This window comes from Trematomus bernacchii, unplaced genomic scaffold (genome assembly GCF_902827165.1).
Source record: "Trematomus bernacchii unplaced genomic scaffold, fTreBer1.1, whole genome shotgun sequence".
Classification (NCBI taxonomy): Eukaryota; Metazoa; Chordata; class Actinopteri; order Perciformes; family Nototheniidae; genus Trematomus; species Trematomus bernacchii.
In genome coordinates, this window is record NW_022987429.1 from 172,848 (window position 1) to 194,273 (window position 21,426).

Below are 21,426 nucleotides of genomic sequence, written 5' to 3' on the forward strand. Positions count from 1 at the left end.
AAACTCCACGAATGATGAAACTTTGGACTTCATGTTGTAAGGCAACATGTTATTTAATATAAGACTATTGCAAAAGCTTTGAAATGTAGGGTTAGCAAAAAAAACACATGTCTGACATTGGATAGATATGATATGTATCGAATATGAGCACTTCAAACTACTGTACGAAATATGCCGGAGGTGAACATGGGGAAACACATTTCTGTTAAATAAAATGTAAAAAAGATTCGTGCTAAACATACATCTGAATGTTGCCTTTTATTTTCCTGTAAATGTGGGTGAACAGAAACCCACTTGACAAACAAATGACGAGTGGAAAGGTGGGCATGGCAGTGGTTGGGCTGCCAACATAGGGTATGCTTTCAAAGTCACATTTCCTTCAATGTCATTCTTAAAAGTTTCATGAGGTTATACAAACTTACCTTTTCAGTAATACAGTATTTTAGTCATGCATTGACAGTGAAGGTTTCTTTAGTGCTGTTTTAAAGTTTGTGTGCTGTTTGACTTTGTACAGCTCAAATAACACATGAAGAGGTGAATAACGTTGGGCACATATGTTCATGAGTCAGACCTAAACAGTATCAACTCAGAATCACTGTGTGTTGGCTCTTTCGTTTTTCTTTGTAATGTGATTTACAGTACAAAAAGCCAACAAATACTGTGTTAAAGTGAACACTATGAGTGACAATGATTAAACTAAAATTAGATTTATGTTTCCTTGTGAAACACTTCCCTTCTTGCAGCTCTAACCTCATTACATATCCTGTAGGGCAGGTCTCTTCAGAGGAAACAGATTCAGTGGTCGGTCAAAGGAAGGGAAATGGCTTTTTCTCTTTCACTTAGCTGTGACATGTGAATTTACTTTTGCTTTGAAGTAAAATGCCTAAATGCTTTGAGACTAGAAATAAAAGTTATGCGTACAAAATGTTTAGTCATTCCTTATTTGGCAAACATTCTGCAACACAAATGCATTTAGACAAAAATAGCTCTATTACTAAGTAATGCATTACTGCCCAACACAGCACCAGACCTAAATCATGTCCTAAAGGTACTGACATGTCAGTGACAAAATGAATGACCATGCACACACATTTACAGTGAGCTTCAATAGCAAAATGCTTTCGACACAGACAAGAATAAAAGTAAATTCCCATTGCAGTGGAAATTCTGTACACTGTTGTGACAGGAAGTTTGTCTGTCAGTTGTTTAGTCGTCTTTTGTGTGTCTGCTGCGTATCAGTATGTCACAAAATGTCACATGGTGTTTGGTCAGACAGCTTTTCAATTTCATTGAAAAGGGGACATGATCGAAGGTTTGGTAAATTGAGGGTCGTGGTCTGCCTTTCAGCCAATCACAATGACTTCTACTTTGTTAACCTTGATGACTTTTGGGTAAATGTTCCATTTGGGTGCGCAGACATCAGCAGTGCAAGGGAAGGGCTCTGTGGCACAATGATGGGAAGACTGGCTGCTCTGTTTCTTCTAAGTACATTGTGTGAGTGCAACTTTACTTACTAAAGACGAGTACTACTATTTTCTAAAGGTCGTATTAAAGTTTAGACAAGTTTAACTATTAGTATTACTGTATTATCTTATCAACTTTCATTGTCTTATCTTATCAATCATTGTTTTTGTCCTATTGTCTCTTTTTTCAGCCCTGATTCAAACTGCAGAGGTTCCTCACCAGATCTCTTTGACTCTGGTGGAACTTGGTAGTAATTTGACTCTGACATGTTCAGTCTTTACAAATAAAGCGGGGATGGTTTACTGGTATAAGCTGAAGTTTGGATATATGTTTCAAACTGTTGCGGCAGGAATTTTTGACAAAATACAACTTCAAGGACAATTTAACAACTCAAGATTCAACATAACAAAACTGCATGCTCAGAACATTTTAAACATCAGAAATGTAACAAAAGAAGATGAAGCAATGTACTTCTGTCAAGCAGGATCGGCATACAAAATGGAAATTATTTACGGCACACTTTTAGTTGTGAATGGTAAAGTATATTCATTTCAATTATTTAATTTGCTACATTGTAAAATCCTTAAAATCAGTTACTTTATTCTTAATGTTTGTCCATCACACAGATCATAACAACCTGAAGAAATCTATCTACGTGAAACAAAGTCCGAAGACCAAGTCAGTCCAGCCTGGTGACTCAGTGACTCTCCAGTGTTCACTCCTCTCCAAAGACAAAGAAAACGTGGATCAGTGTCCAGGCGAACACAATGTGTACTGGTTCAGAACTGGATCAGGAGAATCCCATCCAAGCATCATTTACACTCACAGTGAGGAACAAAAGGAACGCAGTTGTGTCTTCAGTCTGTCCAAAACTATACACAACTCCTCTGATACCGGGACGTATTACTGTGCTGTGGCTACATGTGGACAGATCCTGTTTGGAGAAGGAACTACAGTGGAGACAAGTACGTTTTGAAGTTGAATTCTGAAATCTTTAGTACATTTTGAACATTAATGCTACTCAGATATATTGGATAAATATTGATAAAGTGATACATATTTTTTTCTAAATATCTATCTGCATAAGTCAAGTTGCATCTTTCAGTCAAACAGATTCACAGCTCTTTGATATTTTAAATCTTAGTCCAGGTAAATATACTGTTTTGTCATGCACTTGAAAAAGTTGGTGCAATAAAAAAAACATGTCCTTAAACAGAAGGCTCTTTTTGACCTTAATGTAAAGTAATGATTGATCGACAAAGCCAAATACATTCTCCAAATATGACAATATTTTTAACAGACAATATTGACAGAAATGTAAATCTCTTAAAATTGGAATGAGGGGTTTAGTGTCTATTTTTCTAATTCCAGGATCAAAACTGGACGCAGTTGTCCTCGTACTTGGAGCACTGTTGGCCTTCTCTTTGACTTTAATCGTCATCCTTACTTTCTACGTAAATCGAGGAGTTTGTCGACACTGCAAAGGTAGGTTCCTAAAATACAGAACAATGTCTTAGGCATTGATTTATGCTCATATTTTAAATTGCAGAAATGTACTTTTATTGTAACTTCGGTTAATTTTACCCAGTAATAACAGGCCCAACATCACATTGGGCTTAAACCCAAGCACATAACATTCATACACTTTGTGTCTCCAACAGAGGCCTTTTTATATTAATTGTTGAATTATTTTCTTCACAAGCTTCCCTCTTTTCAATCCTCATCAAGCAAGTATACATATTAATTAATCATTTTAACCCAAAGGATATGCATTTTGAGCTTTCTGTGAAATGGTTGCGAGTTTGAGTCCTGGGTTTTCTCAACATCCTTTCAAATGTCTTCATCTGTCAAAAGGGGAAATGTAACTTAAATGATTAACTCTAAAATAATAATCTCTATGCAGACATGTCATGTATGATGTCACCATACATGTACTCAAAATATTCTGTGAATGTATAACTACAGTTTCATGTAATTATATTTCTAAACTGAATTCAAAAGTACAAGTCACACAAAAGGGTAAAACTCCGGACTCTACTTAAAAATTCAGCGGAAAATTGAACAATTGAACCCCATCTAACATTATTTAACTTTTTCTGCAGTAGCAACGTGTACCATCTGTAATCCTAGAACCAACGAGGCGACAGTGGATGAATCGACTGACCCGGTAAATATGTTTATGAAACTATGCACCGAATATGGAGGCAAAAAGCATCCTTGTACATTTGTCTGACTTTAGGCTAAAACATTCAAAACACTAGACTTGGTTTGGATGAAGTGTTTTTCATTTTACAGGCCTAATATTTAAGGAATGTATGTTTACTAGACTATATGACTTGCAGGATGGAGGCGAAGAGGCGGTAAACTATGCAGCACTGAATTACTCCACAAGAAAAGTGAAAAAAGTGAAGCAAAAGCAAGAGTTACCACAGGAGTGTGTGTACTCCGCTGTGAGAGCAAACCACACACAGCACCACGCGCCCGTATGAGCTTTGGCTTAGCTCAGCTTTGCATGGTTTTAACAAATGTTGTGCTGTTAATTACTTTGCTTTATATTTTGCTTTTAAAAAGCTAGTTGTTGATGTGAAAAGCACGAAAGACCACTGCTTGTTGCAGAGGCATGAGGAGGCGACTGAGAATGGCACAAGTTGAAATCAATAAACTTTTAAAACACCCGGAGAGAATATGTGGGTAATCAATGTTCATCAAAAAACAATGCTGCATCTAAAATAAGTTATTCATTGTATTACTCTGCATTGTTCTTGTGGATGCAAATGATTGAACATGAGTCCCCTGAATAATCATCACCCAGCAGCAAATGCAGTGACTCGGAAACAGAGAAGTTTGGAACATTACTGTGTAGAATATATTAAAGTAAAAAGGTTTGCTAATATTGATTTAATGACTAAAATGGCTGGTTATTTTTAGTACTTTGACGGATACAACGGGTTGAACTTTGCATGAACTATATATCATTTTCAAAAAATGATTGTTGTATGTACTTTTGGTTATATGGCACACATATTTTAAGAAAAATAAATATGTTTGCTGTAATTGTACTAGTTTTCTAATAGCAGAAGAAGAAGAAACATGAAAACAGAAAACAATCCAAATGACTGGTTTTCACCAAAAATACAGTAATGAAGCTAAATTTGCTTTAAAAGAAAAAAAAACAAGACCTTTTAATGCCCCCTGGTGTATGGTACGGAGATGAGCAGAAAATAGATGATATATAGAGGAAATAGACTCTTCCTGCTTTGTTCTACCAAGTTGATAAAGACAAAGGGTGTATGGCGGCATAGAATCAGTGTGACGACAGCATAGATGTTTGACAGGCATTCACTAATATCTGTGGGTTTGACAAAAAAGTTCAACATACCAAAATGGAACAAAATGCATTTTTTTAATATAAAATTCATTCAATATCACTTAAGCATAAGAAAAAAAAAGATCAAACAAACATTGTATGAATAATGCAAGCTAATCCCAACATGTTATAACAGCTTTAAACTTAAACACATTAACATTATATCACATTTGATACAAAGACATCTAATCCAATCCAGTTAAAAGGTGCCGTCTAAGATTTAAATCCAATATACTACTAACAAATATCTACTTACACTCCGCTAGCTGACTGCATTATGTGTCTATGCTAAAAGGAGAGCTGGTTATGATCCAGCCAATCAGCATCAGGGCGTTTATGTCTGTGCAGAGGACAGGGGAAAGGAGGGCCATGGATGTGTAAAGAGAAAGGCAGTGGGAGCAAGAGGCAGGGTAAATACGAAGGGGGTATTTGTTTTAAGATCAAATATCAACAATCTTTCTTGAGAATCGCTGACTCCACATTTGACTCAGATCAAAAAGCCTTGGCAGCCGTGTAGACCCCGGGGCCAGTTTCCATCACGGTAAAGACGGCAGTAGAATAAATCCACGGGTCTTCATTTCTCTAAGGAAATATATTACAAATTATTTGTGATGACAAACCTGATCGAGTTGCATCATAAGCCTTTTGTAATGTTGATCTTACCTTCACATTCCTTTTTGCAACATTTTCTTGCAGGTAAACAGCACCTACAATATGTAAACAAGATAAAAACAGATAAGAATGACCTAGTTTGTAAAAACAATGATATTAGCATCATCTAAATAATCTGTTATTCAGTGAGGTAACTTATTTTACCTTTATTATGGCAATAATTACACTTGTTTTTCTTGATGGCGTGAATAAGGATGGCTATAACAATCACACTAATAGCCGAGACCACAGACGGCAGAAGCAGAAATACATCGTCAGTCTGTAAATCACCAAAAGACCGTAAGCCGGTTCCTGAAACATGAAAAGGAAAATGCAGTAACATTTAGTTAGAGTAAAAGAAAATGTACCTACACCAAAGAAGATTTTAATTTACTGTCATTATTTTCCTTACAATCGCTCTAGATTTGATTTAAATTTAAATTTTAATTTGACGTCTAATCAACACGTTATATGCAAACGTCCCTATCAAACACTTAAACAAACGTGCGTTAAACCACTTGGATTGATCATAACCTAACCTATGATATAAAGCAATCGATATTTGAACCTGCACATGTTCATTTCCTTCCTATAATCAATTAACAACCAAATATTGACTAGGACGTCTATAATAATTGTATAAGATGGGATGGTAAATTGACAAACGTCTTGTATCTAATAAAGCCAATAGGGAATATACTGAACATTACACTCTTCAATTATTTTTTCCTGACCTCAAAAGCAGCCATAAAAGGTAGAAAACTGGTTAAAACAGATAACGATACTTTCACCTTCTATGTTCATTTTTGTTTCATCTTCAATTAATATTTCTCCACATGTGACCACAGCACAGTAGTTAGCCACAGTAACAGGCAGGAAATAAAAAATTCTGAAGTAGTTATTATAAATGAATAACTTTCAATATGTTTACATTATACGTTGAAAGGAGTTAGAATCAATGTCTCAACTAAATAATTGTTAAATGTAGTTGTAGCTCCAACTCTTGGTCACCCCCCTGAACAAACAAATGTTTAGACTTAATATTAATATACATTAACATATAAATATAATTGAAACCACACTTCAAAACGTACTTGTCTCCACTGTAGTTCCTTCTCCAAACAGGATCTGTCCACATGTAGCCACAGCACAGTAATACGTCCCGGTATCAGAGGAGTTGTGTATTGTTTTGGACAGACTGAAGACACAACTGCGTTCCTTTTGTTCCTCACTGTGAGTGTAAATGATGCTTGGATGGGATTCTCCTGATCCAGATCTGAACCAGTACACATTGTGTTCACCTGGACACTGATCTGCGCTTTCGTTGTTTTTGGAGAGGAGTGAACACTGGAGAGTCACTGAGTCGCCGGGCTGGACTGACTTGGTCTCCGGACTTTGTTTCACGTAGATAGATTTCTTCAGGTTTTTATGATCTGTGTGATGGACAAAAAATAAGAATAAAGTAACTGATTTTAAGGATTTTACAATGTAACAAATTAAGTCATTGAAATGAATATACTTTACCATTCACAACTAAAAGTGTGCTATTAACCAATTCCATGGTGTATGCTGTTCCTGCTTGACAGAAGTACGTTGCTTCATCTTCTTTAGTTACATTTCTGATGTTCAGAACAAACTGAGCATTCAGTTTTTTAACAGCTAGTCTTGAGTTTTTAAATTCTCCTTGAAGTGCTATGTTCGCCAAAGTTCCTGCTGCAACTGTTTCGATCATATATCCAAACTTCAGCTTATACCAGTAAAATAACCCGGCTTCATTTTTAACAGTTGAACATGCCAAACCCAAATTATCGCCAAGTTCCACCACAGTCAAAGAGATCTGGTGAGAATCCTCTGCAGTTTGAATCAGGGCTGAAAAAAAGAGACAACAGGACAAAAAACATGAAAAATTGATAACATAGGACAATAATACTAACAGTTGATCTAAACCTAACGACATACAGTTAATAGTAGTACTCGTTTTTCAGTAGTAAGTAAAGTTGCACTCACACAATGTACTAAGAAGAAACAGAGCAGCCAGTCTTCCCATCATTGTGCCACAGAGCCCTTCCCTTGCTCTACTGATGTCTGCGCACCTAAATGGAACATTTATCAAGTCATCAGGGTTAACAAAGTAGAAGTCATTGTGATTGGCTGAAAGGCAGACCACGTGCATGGCTCTAAGTTTTTTCTTTTCCTTTATTAACATCAAAACCGTGTATTGAGACATTGTATTATTATATTTAATGGATGTAATGTGGAGCGATATAATGATTTTGACCATTTTGTTTGTATATCATGTTAGACCAACATATCACAAAAAAAACACATACACAGAAGAGACACATTTTCACTTTGCATCATGCTATTCCACAGGTCGATGGTTAATAGTGGTAGTGTAATGTTGTAATGATGCCTCGTCCCCTTTATGATGTTAACAAGATACAGAGTTTTCCCTTTTGTTGCTGTGAACCATGAGTCTTTAAATTGTTCAGTTACTGTTGCTCTTTCCAAGAATAATGGTAAAGACGGGTTGGGACATATGTTCAAGAGACTGTTTCCAAAAGTACATTTTGCCTTCTGTCTTCAAAACTGGACATTAAAAACGTCGCCCATCTTCAACCACAGCCAAAGAGATCAGGTGAGAACCCTTTTAGCGGTGAGAGGAAATGTGACCAAACTACACATAAAGCAAAGAAATCTAAATATGTGTGTGAAAAAGAGGGATCTCACTAAAAGGTTGAGCATTGCCATTTTATTAAACTAAACAATAAAGAGACTTTTAGTATATTTACATTTAACTTGAGAACATGATATATTTTGTTTCTTCAAGGTGGAGGCCATGCCATACATAATTGTAATAAACCAATGAATAGTTACACCTTTGTTTCAATGTCCACTGAGAAAGAGTTAGTATCATGCATGTTATACATCTCATATCTTATCTTACATTGTTGCCATGTGCACTTTGAGACACAAAGTGAGAAGAAAGACAGAGTGCAAATTTGTGTATCTGTCCACCACAACCTCACTTCTGTTCATAGAAACATGACAATATTTTATGTTAACAATCTTTCTTTGTTAAAATAAATATTTAAAATGTTGTAATGAAAAACTCAGAGGACAACTAGATTCAAGATTCCAAGATTTATTGTCACAACATAATAATAATGCATTACATTTTTTATTAGAGCGCTTTTACAGGTGCTCAAAGCGCTTTACAATTACACATTACACATATTAGATATGTAAGAGTCATTACTGTGGACATTACCCACAGGAGCAAATGCGGGTAAAGTGTCTTGCCCAAGGACACAACATATATACCATATATAACATATACACAACTACGGTCTAATTGTGTAATGTACTACTTAAAAAGAAAAAGCACTCTATCTTTCAGATCTCACACCCCTTTGTAAAGACCTTCTGCGTCAGAACAAGAGGCAAAGCCACATGCAACAGCTACACTGAGAGTCATGCGTTGTGGTGGGCCATCTCTCCACCCTTTGACCACTATCAATTCCTTTACTCAGAACAGACCCGGCTCTGGGCCTCAACAGGATGTGAAGCGAGGAGAGATGCTTCAGGAGCTTCATTCTTTAAGTTTGACTTGTTAATTTGCTCATTCAAAAGGCAAGGCAAGGCAAGGCAAGTTTATTTATATAGCACCGTTCAACACAAGGCAATTCAAAGTGCTTTACAAAAATGGAAGACATTAAAAATGGCATTTAAAATCAGTCATTAAAAAGAAAAGATAATAAAATAAACATTAAAAGAAAAAATACATGGATAAAAGTTAAAAGTTACAGTGCAGTACAGTGCAAAAGAAAAACTTTTTTTTTTTTCAGATGCAACAAAAAGCATCTACAGCCATGTGCAATCACGATATTAACATATCATATATGGATATTTGATATAGTGTGTTTTTCATTCATTCACCACATTCAACAGGCTGTCTGTTCGTCAACAACTGACTTTAGCGGGGCTGTCAAACATTTTGTGGATCATCAGACAAAGTTAACTTAGATAACGGTTCAAACTCCTGCTTTGATTAGACTTGAGTGGGTTCAGTGAATGATTGGCACCTCCCCTCTAGGACTGGGACTACAGATAAAAAGGCATCAACTCGCAGTAAGGTGAAATGAAAAGGGTTATCACATAGTGTGATGAGTGAATTTCACTTGCCAACGAAGAAATACAAAAACAGGTAAATCAGCAGTGTAAGCCCAGCTTTCTGAGGTTTATAGAATGATAAAGGTACAAGCGCCCCTTTGTATTCACACCTCAGTGTGAAGCCCAACCACAGCCGCGCTGAAGTTTCCATGCATCATCTGGTTGTCAGTGTGAAGCATTTATATCTGACTGTTTGTGTGAACAGTCTGGCTATCCAAAGCTCTGGTATGTATGCATATTAGTGGTAGTGTTCATCGTGTTAATGTCTAACCCTGTGTTAATGGCCGTCTGTTTAGTGGTAGTGTTCACGTAAGCTCGGTAGTGATTCCGGCCGTCTGTTTAGTGGTAGCGTTCACGTAAGCCCGGCACTGATTTCGGCCGTCGACCTTCGGGTCAGCATCTTATGATGTACAGTAAGCCCGGCAGTGATTCCAGCCGTCTGTTTAGTGGTAGCGTTCCGGCCGTCCTTTTGAAGAAGAGTGGACTTCGTGTCCGTGTAGACCTCCGTGTCTACATAATAAAGATACCTGCATCGTCAGGCCGTCCGACCATCGTGTCGGCGTAGTCAAGCCCTGCGTAGCCAGGCAGGCGACCGTCGGGTCGTTTTCATATAAGCCCGGCACTGATTTCGGCAGTCAGCGTCTCTGGGTGGACCCGTAAGCCCGGCAGTTGATTCCGGCAAATTGTGCGATCATGTGTTAATCTCTCATTTCCTCCATAGATCACTGCAGTCAGCCCACAAGGTAAGAAACTCATTTCATCTCAGTATATCATACTTCACTTCTTTTGGGGGTTTGATCGGAGCGGATCTTCCCCCTCCTGAATGATTATCCTGCAAACTGGGGCCTAATCGCCAAACACCATTTAATTCTCCTGTTATAATTGTGGCAATCATTATTACATCATATTATGTGTCCCGGTAATAAATATGTATTCCATACATCAACGTTTCTCCTGATTGAACTGGTATGTTGAAAGGTTTGGTGTTTTGTTAAATGTCAACTAATGGTACATGGGAAATGATAAATGATGTGAAAAATATGGTGTGCATTCGCTTAGCCTTCAATATGCCGACAAGGAGCGCCAACATTCATTGTGAGTAAACTACACTGTTTTTGTCAAACACAACTTCCTACACAGTCATTTGTTTAATATATAGCATCAGAAAACCTCTTTGTAAATCCTCAGGTTGTTTTTCATACACAATTAGCAAAATAAAGCAGCTTCACTGACAGACAGGGTCATTTCTCCACCCTTTGGCCATCAAGGCTGTCTACTCAGAACTAACCATAGGATTCAAAATGATATGCAGTGAAGGGACAGTTGCAAGGAATTTGTATTGTTTTTCAACCTGCTTAGTGAATGTAAAAATACTATATGTATGTGCAATCTTAAAATATTGCAGATGAATATGTAGGCAATATCATTAATGTGGAGAGGCTGCCAATCCAATAGTGCTCTAAGTCAGGGGTTCCCAACCTTTATTGTGCCAAGGACCGGCAGATACATTAAAAAAAAATCGCGGACCGGTTGTCAATTTTAACTGATTTTAAAATGTACTCACCACCAGCAGGTAGCAACAGAGGCTAATTGTATGTAACAGCCTGAACAAATACTAGAACAATATGCATCCAAAACATATTAACAAAGTTTAAAAAAGAACCGGTGTTGTTTTTTGTTTTTTCGGAAAACCAAAAAACCGACGTTATTCAGTTTTTAAACCAAAACGGGAAAACAGATAAATCAACGTTTTGGTTTTGTTTGATTGATTTACGGATAATCCAGTGAATGCTGGGAAAACGAGGAGAAGGCACATTATGAAGGATATGTCCGGTCGCCTGTGTGCACTCCCGACAGCATTTAGCACTACATCGAGATTAAGATTAAACTAATTTATTTTGGGAACAGCCGCATATATGCCGGTGTCGGACAGACACAAACACACCGAACACACAGAGCTGAGCTGAGCAGAGCACATACACACACACATCATGCGCCTTGGTGACTGACTGGACATCTCCTTCATAAAACTAATAAAAGGGGGAGTAATCCGGCAGTTCGATGTGTGTAGATGTGTGTGTGGTTAACACGTAGCAGCCTGCAGTCACTCTTAAACTGTTCTGATTAAGTTAAACACAGCGAAGGCGGTGCGTAAAAAGGCACAGCTCTTTACCGAGTATACGTCCCGCTGCCTCCTGATGCTGCAGCCATTTCATGAAGAGAGGGGGGTTTCCTTCTATAAAACAGCTGCGGGCAGCTGATACCGTGAGAGTCCCGGACATTAATTCATAGATCAAGGCAGACTGGTTTACTCTCCTGTTTTGCCAATACGGTGCTTAAACAAATAGCTCTACACCCCTGGCCGACATGTCCTTAAAATGAAGTCCGAGTTTGAAATATATCTCAAATAATGTATGCACCACCATTTCCCCACATATACATAACAGTCTGCAATCAAACGATTGTCTCCTGTGCATTCCTCTTCCTACTTGGCGCACCGGTAACATGCTCGTGCGCACAAGAGGCTGAGACCTTAGGCTGAGCCGCCGAATCCCTCGGAACATCATAAAAGCCATTTTCAACGGTTTTCTGGTGAAAGATTAACTAGCTACTGGATGAAATAATATGACTGGTGGCATAGGTGCAAAAATTAAACACTTTTTGAAAAAAATATTATGATAAAATATTTTTATATATTTATAATTCTGCAAATATTACGATAAACTCACAGCTATTTCGCGGCCCGGCAGTAACACCTCCGCGGCCCGGTACCGGTCCGCGGACCGGGGGTTGGGAACCCCTGCTCTAAGTGATGTGAATTGGAGCAAATTTTAGAAAGGTTGTCAGACTGATCGAGACAGTCTAAACGGTATTATGGTATCTTGTAATTTCCTCAGTTGTATTTATTATCATTTAATGTGTTGTCCAATACTGTCAGCAAAAGTTTACAATATATTCAAGTATAACTGCATAGGCAATATGCTACCTCTAATCTTTATTGAAAGTGCTCAAATGCCTTTGGTGAATTGAGAAGAATAATGCTTCAAAAAGACTAGGGAGGGACCAGCGTTACAGGAAGGCCAACTTTGAACCTTTATTCCGTGAAAACCAATCAGATGCATTTGACAGTTTGCCACACATACTCGTGACTATGTGACTTCTACTTTAAAACCACTGAAATACCAAAGAGTTCTCTAACAAAATACAATATCAAGATGCTGCTTTTATGGGTAACACTGCTTGTTCTTCACCAAGGCTGTAAGTGCAAGTATCCTGTTAAGAATGTCCATGCACATGAGATACATAATGTAACTAAACTTTGTTTTTGCATGATCAATATTGTACACAAATTGTTATTTAATGTTTCACGGTTTGTATTCTTTCATTTATTTCAGATACGCTGGTTCCAGTGAGTACAGTTCCTCTTGGTGAATCTGCGACCTTCAAGTGTGCTCTGCCTAATATTGAGTTTAGCAGTAGAAAGCTCTACTGCTTCAAGCAAAATGCTGGAGAGACTCTGACACTGCATGAATTTACAAAACCTGAGTTTGCACCAGAGTTTTCTGACTCAAGATTGGAGGTAAAAAGCGATAACAATTTAAGCAACCTGACGATTCGGAGGACAAACCCAGAAGATGAAGGAATGTATCACTGCTTAATCACAGAGCCTTATAGCAATCCTGAATGGAGTGGGACATATTTGTTACTTAAAGGTAAATGTGATCTAGTTTATTATAAATAGTTTTGTAAATGCTTCAGGTCGGATCCAAAGCTGCACTTTGGTAATGTTTAAGTAAAGTATCATTTCAATTATCTGTTCCATTTTAACACTAATTAAAATACAAATTCAGTTAGACATACAATTAAGATTAAATTATTCTATTTGTTTTCAGATATTTGTATTTACTTTGAATGTTGATTTATTTACCAACAGCTATGTTGTATATATTTGAGAAAGTTACAGTGTTAACCACTCAACACTAAAAGTGTTGCCAATTCTGCCATGCACCATATCTTTAAATATATGGTTAAAACTTGGTAATTACGTTCTTTGCTCTGGTTCAGAGCTGGTTCAGATAAATCTCGTCCTAGCATCATCTACACTGATGGAAGAAGAAAAGAGGAATGTGAGAAGTTACCGGACACTCAGAAGAGTTGCTTCTCAAAGAACTTCAGCTCCTCTGATGCCGGGACTTACTACTGTGCTGTGGCCACATGTGGAGAGATATTATTTGGAGATGTAACAAAACTGAAAATTGGTAAGTTATACCGATGTATTGTGTTTAATATGGACGTTAATGTCTACGAACCAATGAACCACATCATTAATGTGTTTAATGTCTTTGCTTTCTAGAGCGAAATGCAAGCTCTGAAGTTATAGCGCTGGCGATAGCAATACTCTGCTTGGCCGTTTCTATCATTGGAAACATTACTTTATTCTGCCGCCGGACTTCAAGAGCAGGTTGTTCACGATGTAAAGGTACGTTTCGTTGATTTAGTCAAAAAGTTAAATGTGGTTCGACCTGTTAAATTTATAAGCATGACATAGTGAGAGACACGATTAACCTTAACCTCGTGTTCTTGGATACTATTATACTTAACTAATCTGCTTTTTTTATACATGGAAATCTGTTATTCTGAATATCATTATATGAATTTATCAGCAAACATCTGCAGCACGTTTCTATATATTGGTTGCTCCATTTATGTTAAATATGCTTAACCCCCATAATGCAATGTAGATAATATGAAGTTATGCCATTTGATGGGGATCTGCATTGAAAACTCAGTTTAAATTCATAATATTAATGTTTTCTTTTCATATTTAGGAAATGAAAACGTCGCTTTGCATTCGAGACATGACAACTCAAGCCAACCTGTGCAGGATATTGTAAGTAATCATATGACATTCTTTCTTTTTTGGTTATTTTGATTAACATAATTCTCATCATCCAGTTAATTACATGGCTTCTTACTAAAGAGGTAAATCCTTTGACAATTAATATTGGTTTAACATCATTTTAAAAAGCTAGTCAGCTTGCTGTGTTTGGATATCAGGTCTGTGTCTATGGCAACAGATTGTTAATCTTAGCAGCAGTCCGCTACAAATAAATAATAGACCATTATAATTCTGTAATCAAACAATCATTATCAACAAAGCTGTCTCTTAATAATGGAGATTGTATTTGCTGCACAGACTGAAGGTGGACATGATCTGAACTATGCTGCGTTGCATTTATCTGGAAGGAAGGCTACAAGAGGAGGAAAGAAGAGAGAGATGGAGACTGAAGAAAGTGTGTACTCTCAAGTTAAATGCTGAATGTGAGTCTATGTAAATTGGTTGATCATACTGACCTCTGACAAAGATTTACACTAAATTAGGATTAATGCTAAAAACCAAAATATCAGCAAACAGATATTCTCTTTATGTTCGATGTTTCACCAATATTTGATTACATGTGTTTGTATGTGTCGTCTTTTATCTTAAAATACTAACTAAGTGTGTTTTTCATTAAAGAAAATGTTAAAAATCATGGGGGAATGATTTTGTTAGGATTTATTTAGGGCCATCAGACATAACTGTTTCAAGATTTTCTCCTCTGCCATTTTGTATACATTATGAATGTTCAAATCTGTTTACTTCTTCCATGACTTACTGTCTCGGCCAATGCTCTGTAAAAACATCTAACCGCAATTGGGAGTTGTGTTGATTTATTGCTTCCTTTTTTAAATGAATTTTTTATAATATTGAGCTGAAGAAACCTAATCCGTCTTTGTCTTTCTTTTGGCATATTTAACCCATTTCGACATGTCGACATTTCATAACTGTTTTACCTTATACCAAGGGACTTGTTAATGATGTGATTTTTGGAGTTTCAAAACTACAGAGATCAGAATTTAATTGCAGAGAGTACTGAGAGTACTTCATTGCCATGTCTTTATTTGCGTACTTCTGTAATTACATTTTCTATTTTGAGTGCTTGAGTGTGTCCAAATGCCAAAAATGGCAAGATGCAGTATAAAGTACACAAATGGTGCACTCATGAAGGTCATAAAGTTAAGTGTAAAACACTCCCCCTCACTGATCACCATCTTGGCTGCCATTGCTCTGGTGAACACAGCACTACTCATATAAGTTATGCATGATTATATTTACCACCGCTATTAAATAAACGTACCACTTTAATGGTGTTGTAAATAACTCACCTTTCATTTTAATCCCCCCGTCGTGTTCGGGTCTAATCTGACCGATTTACTACTTTTATCTTTCATAAATATTGTGTTTTAGATTTGATTGCTTCAAAGCCTAATTATATACTCCACAGTGGACATTTGAACATATAACATTTGCTAATCACCACTTTCATTGAGTTTTTTGTGTTTTAGTCAATTTTGCTACACCTATGATGTTCCCGGTTAAAAATGAGCGACATTGGAGATTATTTGGTAAACCTAGATCTGGGGTGTCAAACTCAAGGCCCGTGGGCCAAATCCAGCCTGCGACCTCATTTTATGTGGCACAAATAATTTGTAATATATTTCCTTAGAGAAATGAAGACCCGTGGAATTATTCTACTGTCGTCTTCACCGTGATGGAAACTGGCCCGGGGTCTACACTGCTGCCAAGTCTTTTCGATCTGAGTAAAATGTGGAGTCAGCGATTCTCAAGAAAATTGTTGATATTTGATCTTAAAACAAATGTCCCCCTTCGTATTTACCCTGCCTCTTGCTCCCACTGCCTTTCTCTTTACACATCCATGGCCCTCCTTTCCCCTGTCCTCGCCCTGATGCTGATTGGCTGGATCAAAACCAGCTCTCCTTTTAGCATAGGCACATAATACAGTCAGCTAGCGGAGTGTAAGTAGATATTTGTTAGTAGTATATTGGATTTAAATCTTAGACGGCACCTTTTAACTGGACTGGATTAGATGTCTTTGTACAACATGTGATATAATGTTAATGTATTTCAGTTTAAAGCTGTTATAACATGTTGGGATTAGCTTGCATTATTCATACAATGTTTGTTTGATGTTTCTTTTCTTCTTATGCTTAAGTGATATTGAATGAATTTAAATAAAAAATGCATTTTGTTCAATTTCTGTATGTTGAACCTTTTTGTCAAACACACAGATATTAGTGAATGCCTGTCAAACATTTATACTGTGTCTCACTGATTCTATGCCGCCGTACACCCTTTGTCTTTATCAACTTGGTAGAGCAAAGCAGGAAGAGTCTATTTCCTCTATACCTCTTTTCTGCTCATCTCCGTACCCTACACCAGGGGGCATTAAAAGGTGTTGTTTTTTTTCTATTAAAGCAAATGGAGCTTTAATTTTTGGTGAAAAGCAGTCATTTGGATTGTTTTCTGTTTTCATGTTTCTTCTTCTTCTGCTATTAGAAAAACTAGTACAATTACAGCAAACATATTTATTTTTCTTAAAATATGTGTGCCATATTACCAAAAGTACATATAACTATCATTTTTGGAAAATGATATATGGTTCATACAAAGTTCAACCCGAAAAGTACAGTACAAAGAACTAAAAGTAACCAGCCATTTTTGTCATTAAATCAATATTAGCAAACCTTTTTACTTTGATATATTCTACACAGTAATGTTCCAAACTGCTCTGTTTCCGAGTCACTGCATTTGCTGCTGGGTGATTATTAAGAGGACACATTTTCAATTATTTGCATCCACTGCAAGGCCCTCATCATAGAAATGCACATGAGCCACAGTACAACACACATGGCTACTCTGGCTCAAGTATACCAACATCTATTCAAATTCAGATTGAAGAACAATGCACAGTCATGGAATTAATAGCATTATGGTCAATTTATTTGCAGAAGAATCAGCAATTACATGTGTGTAGTCTCTTTGATGCGGCATTGCTTTTTGATGAACATTGATTACCCACATATTCTCTCCGGGTGTTTGAAAAGTTTATTGATTTCAACTTGAGCCATTCTCAGTCGCCTCCTCATGCCTGTGCAACAAGCAGTGTTCTTTCGTGCTTGTCACATCAACAACTAGCTTTTTAAAAGCAAAATGAATTCAGTGCTGCATAGTTTACCACCTCTTTGTCTCCATCATGCAAATTATGTAGTCTATTAAACATACATTCCTCAAATATTAGGCCTGTAAAATGAAAAACACTTCATCCAAACCAAGTCTAGTGTTTGAATGTTTGAGTCTAAAGTCAGAAAAATTTACAAAGATGATTTTTGCCTCCATATTTGGTGCATAGTTTCGAAGTTCAAAACATATTTACCAGGTCAGTTGATTCATCCACTGTCGCCTCGTTGGTTCTAGGATTACGGATGTTACACGTTGCTACTGCAGAAAAAGTTAAATAATGTTAGATGGGGTTGAATTGTTCAAAGTAGAGTCTGGAGTTTTGCCCTTTTGTGGGAATTTTACTTTTGAATTTAATTTAGAAATATAACTACATGAAACTGTAGTTGTGAGTTCACAGAATATGTTAAGTACATGTAATGTCTAATGTCATGTATGGTGACATCATACATGACATTAGAGATTATTATTTTAGAGTTAATCATTTAAGTTGCATTTCCCCTTTTGACATTTGAAAGGATGTTGAGATAACTCAGGACTCAAAATCGCAACCATTTCACAGAAAGCTCAAAATGTATATCCTTTGGGTTAAACTGATGAATTAATACTTATACTTGCTTTATGAGGATTGAAAAGAGGGAAGCTTGGGAAGAAAATGATTCAACAATTAATATAAAAAAGGCCACTGGAGGAGACACAAAGTGTATGAATGTTATGTGCTTGGGTTTAAGCACAATGTGATGTTGGGCCTGTTATTACTGGGTCAAATTAACCGAAGTTACAATAAAATTACATTTCTACAATTTAGAACATGAGTGTTAGGTAGCGTGGAAAGGGTAGGACCCAAATGCAGACTACAAAAAGAGGTAACAGGTCTAGAAACAAAAATGAGCTTTATTTACAAAGCTGATGAGCAAAAAAGCATGGCATGGAATAACATGGGTAGCACTAGGAATAATCGTGACCAACATGGAGGGAGACAGGAAAAACCAACAATGAACCGACCAGGCACACAGGGGAAGACAAGACTAAATACAGAGAGGGGTAATCACAAGACAAGACACAGCTGGGGTAAGGGAGGCAGAAACACAAGGGCAACAGGTGAACACAATCAGACAATCAGACACACCAGGGAAACTAACGACAGGAAGGCAAACACAGGAAGAAGGATCAGAGAAGACACAAGGAGGAAAACATTTCAAAACAAAGGTGGAAAATGAAAACATAAATTCAAAACCGTAACAATGAGCAAAAATCAATGGCTAAAACATTGCTGTATAATTTAGGAACCTACCTTTGCAGTGTCGACAAACTCCTCGATTTAAGTAGAAAGTAAGGATGACGATTAAAGTCAAAGAGAAGGCCAACAGTGCTCCAAGTACGAGGACAACTGCGTCCAGTTTTGATCCTGGAATTAGAAAAATAGACACTTAACCCCTCATTCCAATTTTAAGAGATTTACATTTCTGTCAATATTGTCTGTTAAAAATACTGTCATATTTGGAGAATGTATTTGGCTTTGTCGATCAGTCATTACTTTACATTAAGGTCAAAAAGAGCCTTCTGTTTAAGGACACGTTTTTGTTATTGCACCAACTTTTTCAAGTGCATGACAAAACAGTATATTTACCTGGACTAAGATTTAAAATATCAAAGAGCTGTGAATCTGTTTGACTGAAAGATGCAACTTGACTTATGCAGATAGATATTTAGAAAAAAATATTTATCCTAAGATAAATAAATGCAAACTAGCATCTATCATTTATTGATATTCTATATACACTTTATCAATATTTATCCAATATATTTGACTACCATTAATGTTCAAAATGTACTAAAGATTTCAGAATTCAACTTTAAATGTACTTGTCTCCACTGTAGTTCCTTCTCCAAACAGGATCTGTCCACATGTAGCCACAGCACAGTAATACGTCCCGGTATCAGAGGAGTTGTGAATAGTTTTGGACAGACTGAAGACACAACTGCGTTCCTTTTGTTCCTCACTGGGAGTGTACAGTAAATTATGCTTGGATGGGATTCTCCTGATCCAGACCTGAACCAGTACACATTGTGTTCGCCTGGACACTGATCCGCGTTTTCTTTGTTTTTGGAGAGGGAGACACTGGAGAGTCACTGAGTCGCCGGGCTGGACTGACTTGGTCTTCGGACTTTGTTTCACGTAGACAGATTTTAAGGATTTTACAATGCAGCAAATTAAGTAATTGAAATTAATATACTTTACCATTCACAACTAAAAGTGTGCCGTAAATCATTTCCATTTTGTATGAAGATCCTGCTTGACAGAAGTCTTCTTTTGTAACATTTCTGATGTTTAAAATATTCTGAGCATGCAGTTTTTTGATGTTGAATCTTGAGTTGTTAAATTGTCCTTGAAGTTGTATGTTGTCAAAAGTTCCTGCCGCAACAGTTTGAACCATATATCCAAACTTCAGCTTATACCAGTAAACCATCCCCGCTTTATTTTCAAAGACTGAAGATGTCAGAGTCAAATGACCACCAAGTTCCACCAGAGTCAAAGAGATCTGGTGAGGAACCTCTGCAGTTTGAATCAGGGCTGAAACAAGAGACAATAGGACAAAAACAAAGATTGATAAGATAAGACAGTAAAAATGTATAAGATAATACAGTAATACTAATTTACTATTGCTATTACTATTACTATTGCTCATGCTCTTATTGTTATTATGTTATGTTATTATGTTGCATTGTTGGAGAAGCCTGTGACATAAGATTTTCAACTGCATAATTACTCTGTAGCTATGTCAGATTGACAATAAAGAACCTTGAACCTTGAACCTAATAGTTAATCTTGTCTAAACTTTAATACGACCTTTAGAAAATAGTAGTACTCGTCTTTAAGTAGTATGTAAAGTTGCACTCACACAATGTACTTAGAAGAAACAGAGCAGCCAGTCTTCCCATCATTGTGCCACAGAGCCCTTCCCTTGCACTGATGATGTCTGCGCACCCAAATGGAACATTTACCCAAACGTCATAAAGGTTAACAAAGTAGAAGTGATTGTGATTGGCTGAAAGGCAGACCATGGCCCTCAATTTACCAAACCTTCGATCAATGAAATGGAAAAACCATCTGACCAAACACCATGTGACATTTTGTGACATACTGATACGCAGCAGACACATAAAAGACTAAACAACTGACAGACAAACTTCCTGTCACAACAGTGTACAGAGTTTCCACTGTAATGGGAATTTATTTGTATTCTTGTCCGTGTCGAAAGCATTTTGCTATTGAAGCTCACTGTAAATGTGTGTGCATGGTCATTCATTTTGTCACTGACATGTCAGTACCTTTAGGACATGATTTACCAGTGATCATGTCCTAAAGCAGTAATGCATTACTTAGTAATAGAGCTATTTTTGTCTGTTGCAGAATGTTTGCCAAATAATGAATTAGTAAACATTTTGTACGCATAACTTTTCTTTCTAGTCTCAAAGCATTTAGGCATTTTACTTCAAAGCAAAAGTAAATTCACATGTCACAGCTAAGTGACAGAGAAAAAGCCATTTCCCTTCCTTTGACCGACCACTGAATCTGTTTCCTCTGAAGAGACCTGCCCTACAGGATATGTAATGAGGTTAGAGCTGCAAGAAGGGAAGTGTTTCACAAGGAAACATACATCTAATGTTAGTTTAATCATTGTCACTC

The 21,426-nt window shown here is 36.9% G+C and overlaps 2 protein-coding genes across 2 annotated transcripts; one reads left to right on the top strand and one right to left on the bottom strand.

Moving 5' to 3' along the window:
- Positions 1 to 938: 938 nt before the first annotated feature.
- LOC117491114 lies at positions 939 to 4,327 on the top strand. The gene is made up of 6 exons (XM_034140966.1): positions 939 to 1,494; positions 1,655 to 1,999; positions 2,091 to 2,429; positions 2,836 to 2,949; positions 3,567 to 3,631; positions 3,807 to 4,327. Exons 1-6 carry the CDS (start codon positions 1,071 to 1,073, stop codon positions 3,951 to 3,953), a joined length of 1,434 nt encoding a protein of 477 aa, XP_033996857.1. The 5' UTR covers positions 939 to 1,070; the 3' UTR covers positions 3,954 to 4,327.
- A 560-nt stretch (positions 4,328 to 4,887) lies between these two features.
- Positions 4,888 to 7,345, bottom strand: LOC117491319. The gene is made up of 4 exons (XM_034141231.1): positions 6,577 to 7,345; positions 5,648 to 5,794; positions 5,495 to 5,538; positions 4,888 to 5,413 (listed from the first exon to the last, which is right to left on the bottom strand). Exons 1-4 carry the CDS (start codon positions 7,007 to 7,009, stop codon positions 5,324 to 5,326), a joined length of 714 nt encoding a protein of 237 aa, XP_033997122.1. The 5' UTR covers positions 7,010 to 7,345; the 3' UTR covers positions 4,888 to 5,323.
- Between the last annotated feature and the right edge of the window lie 14,081 nt (positions 7,346 to 21,426).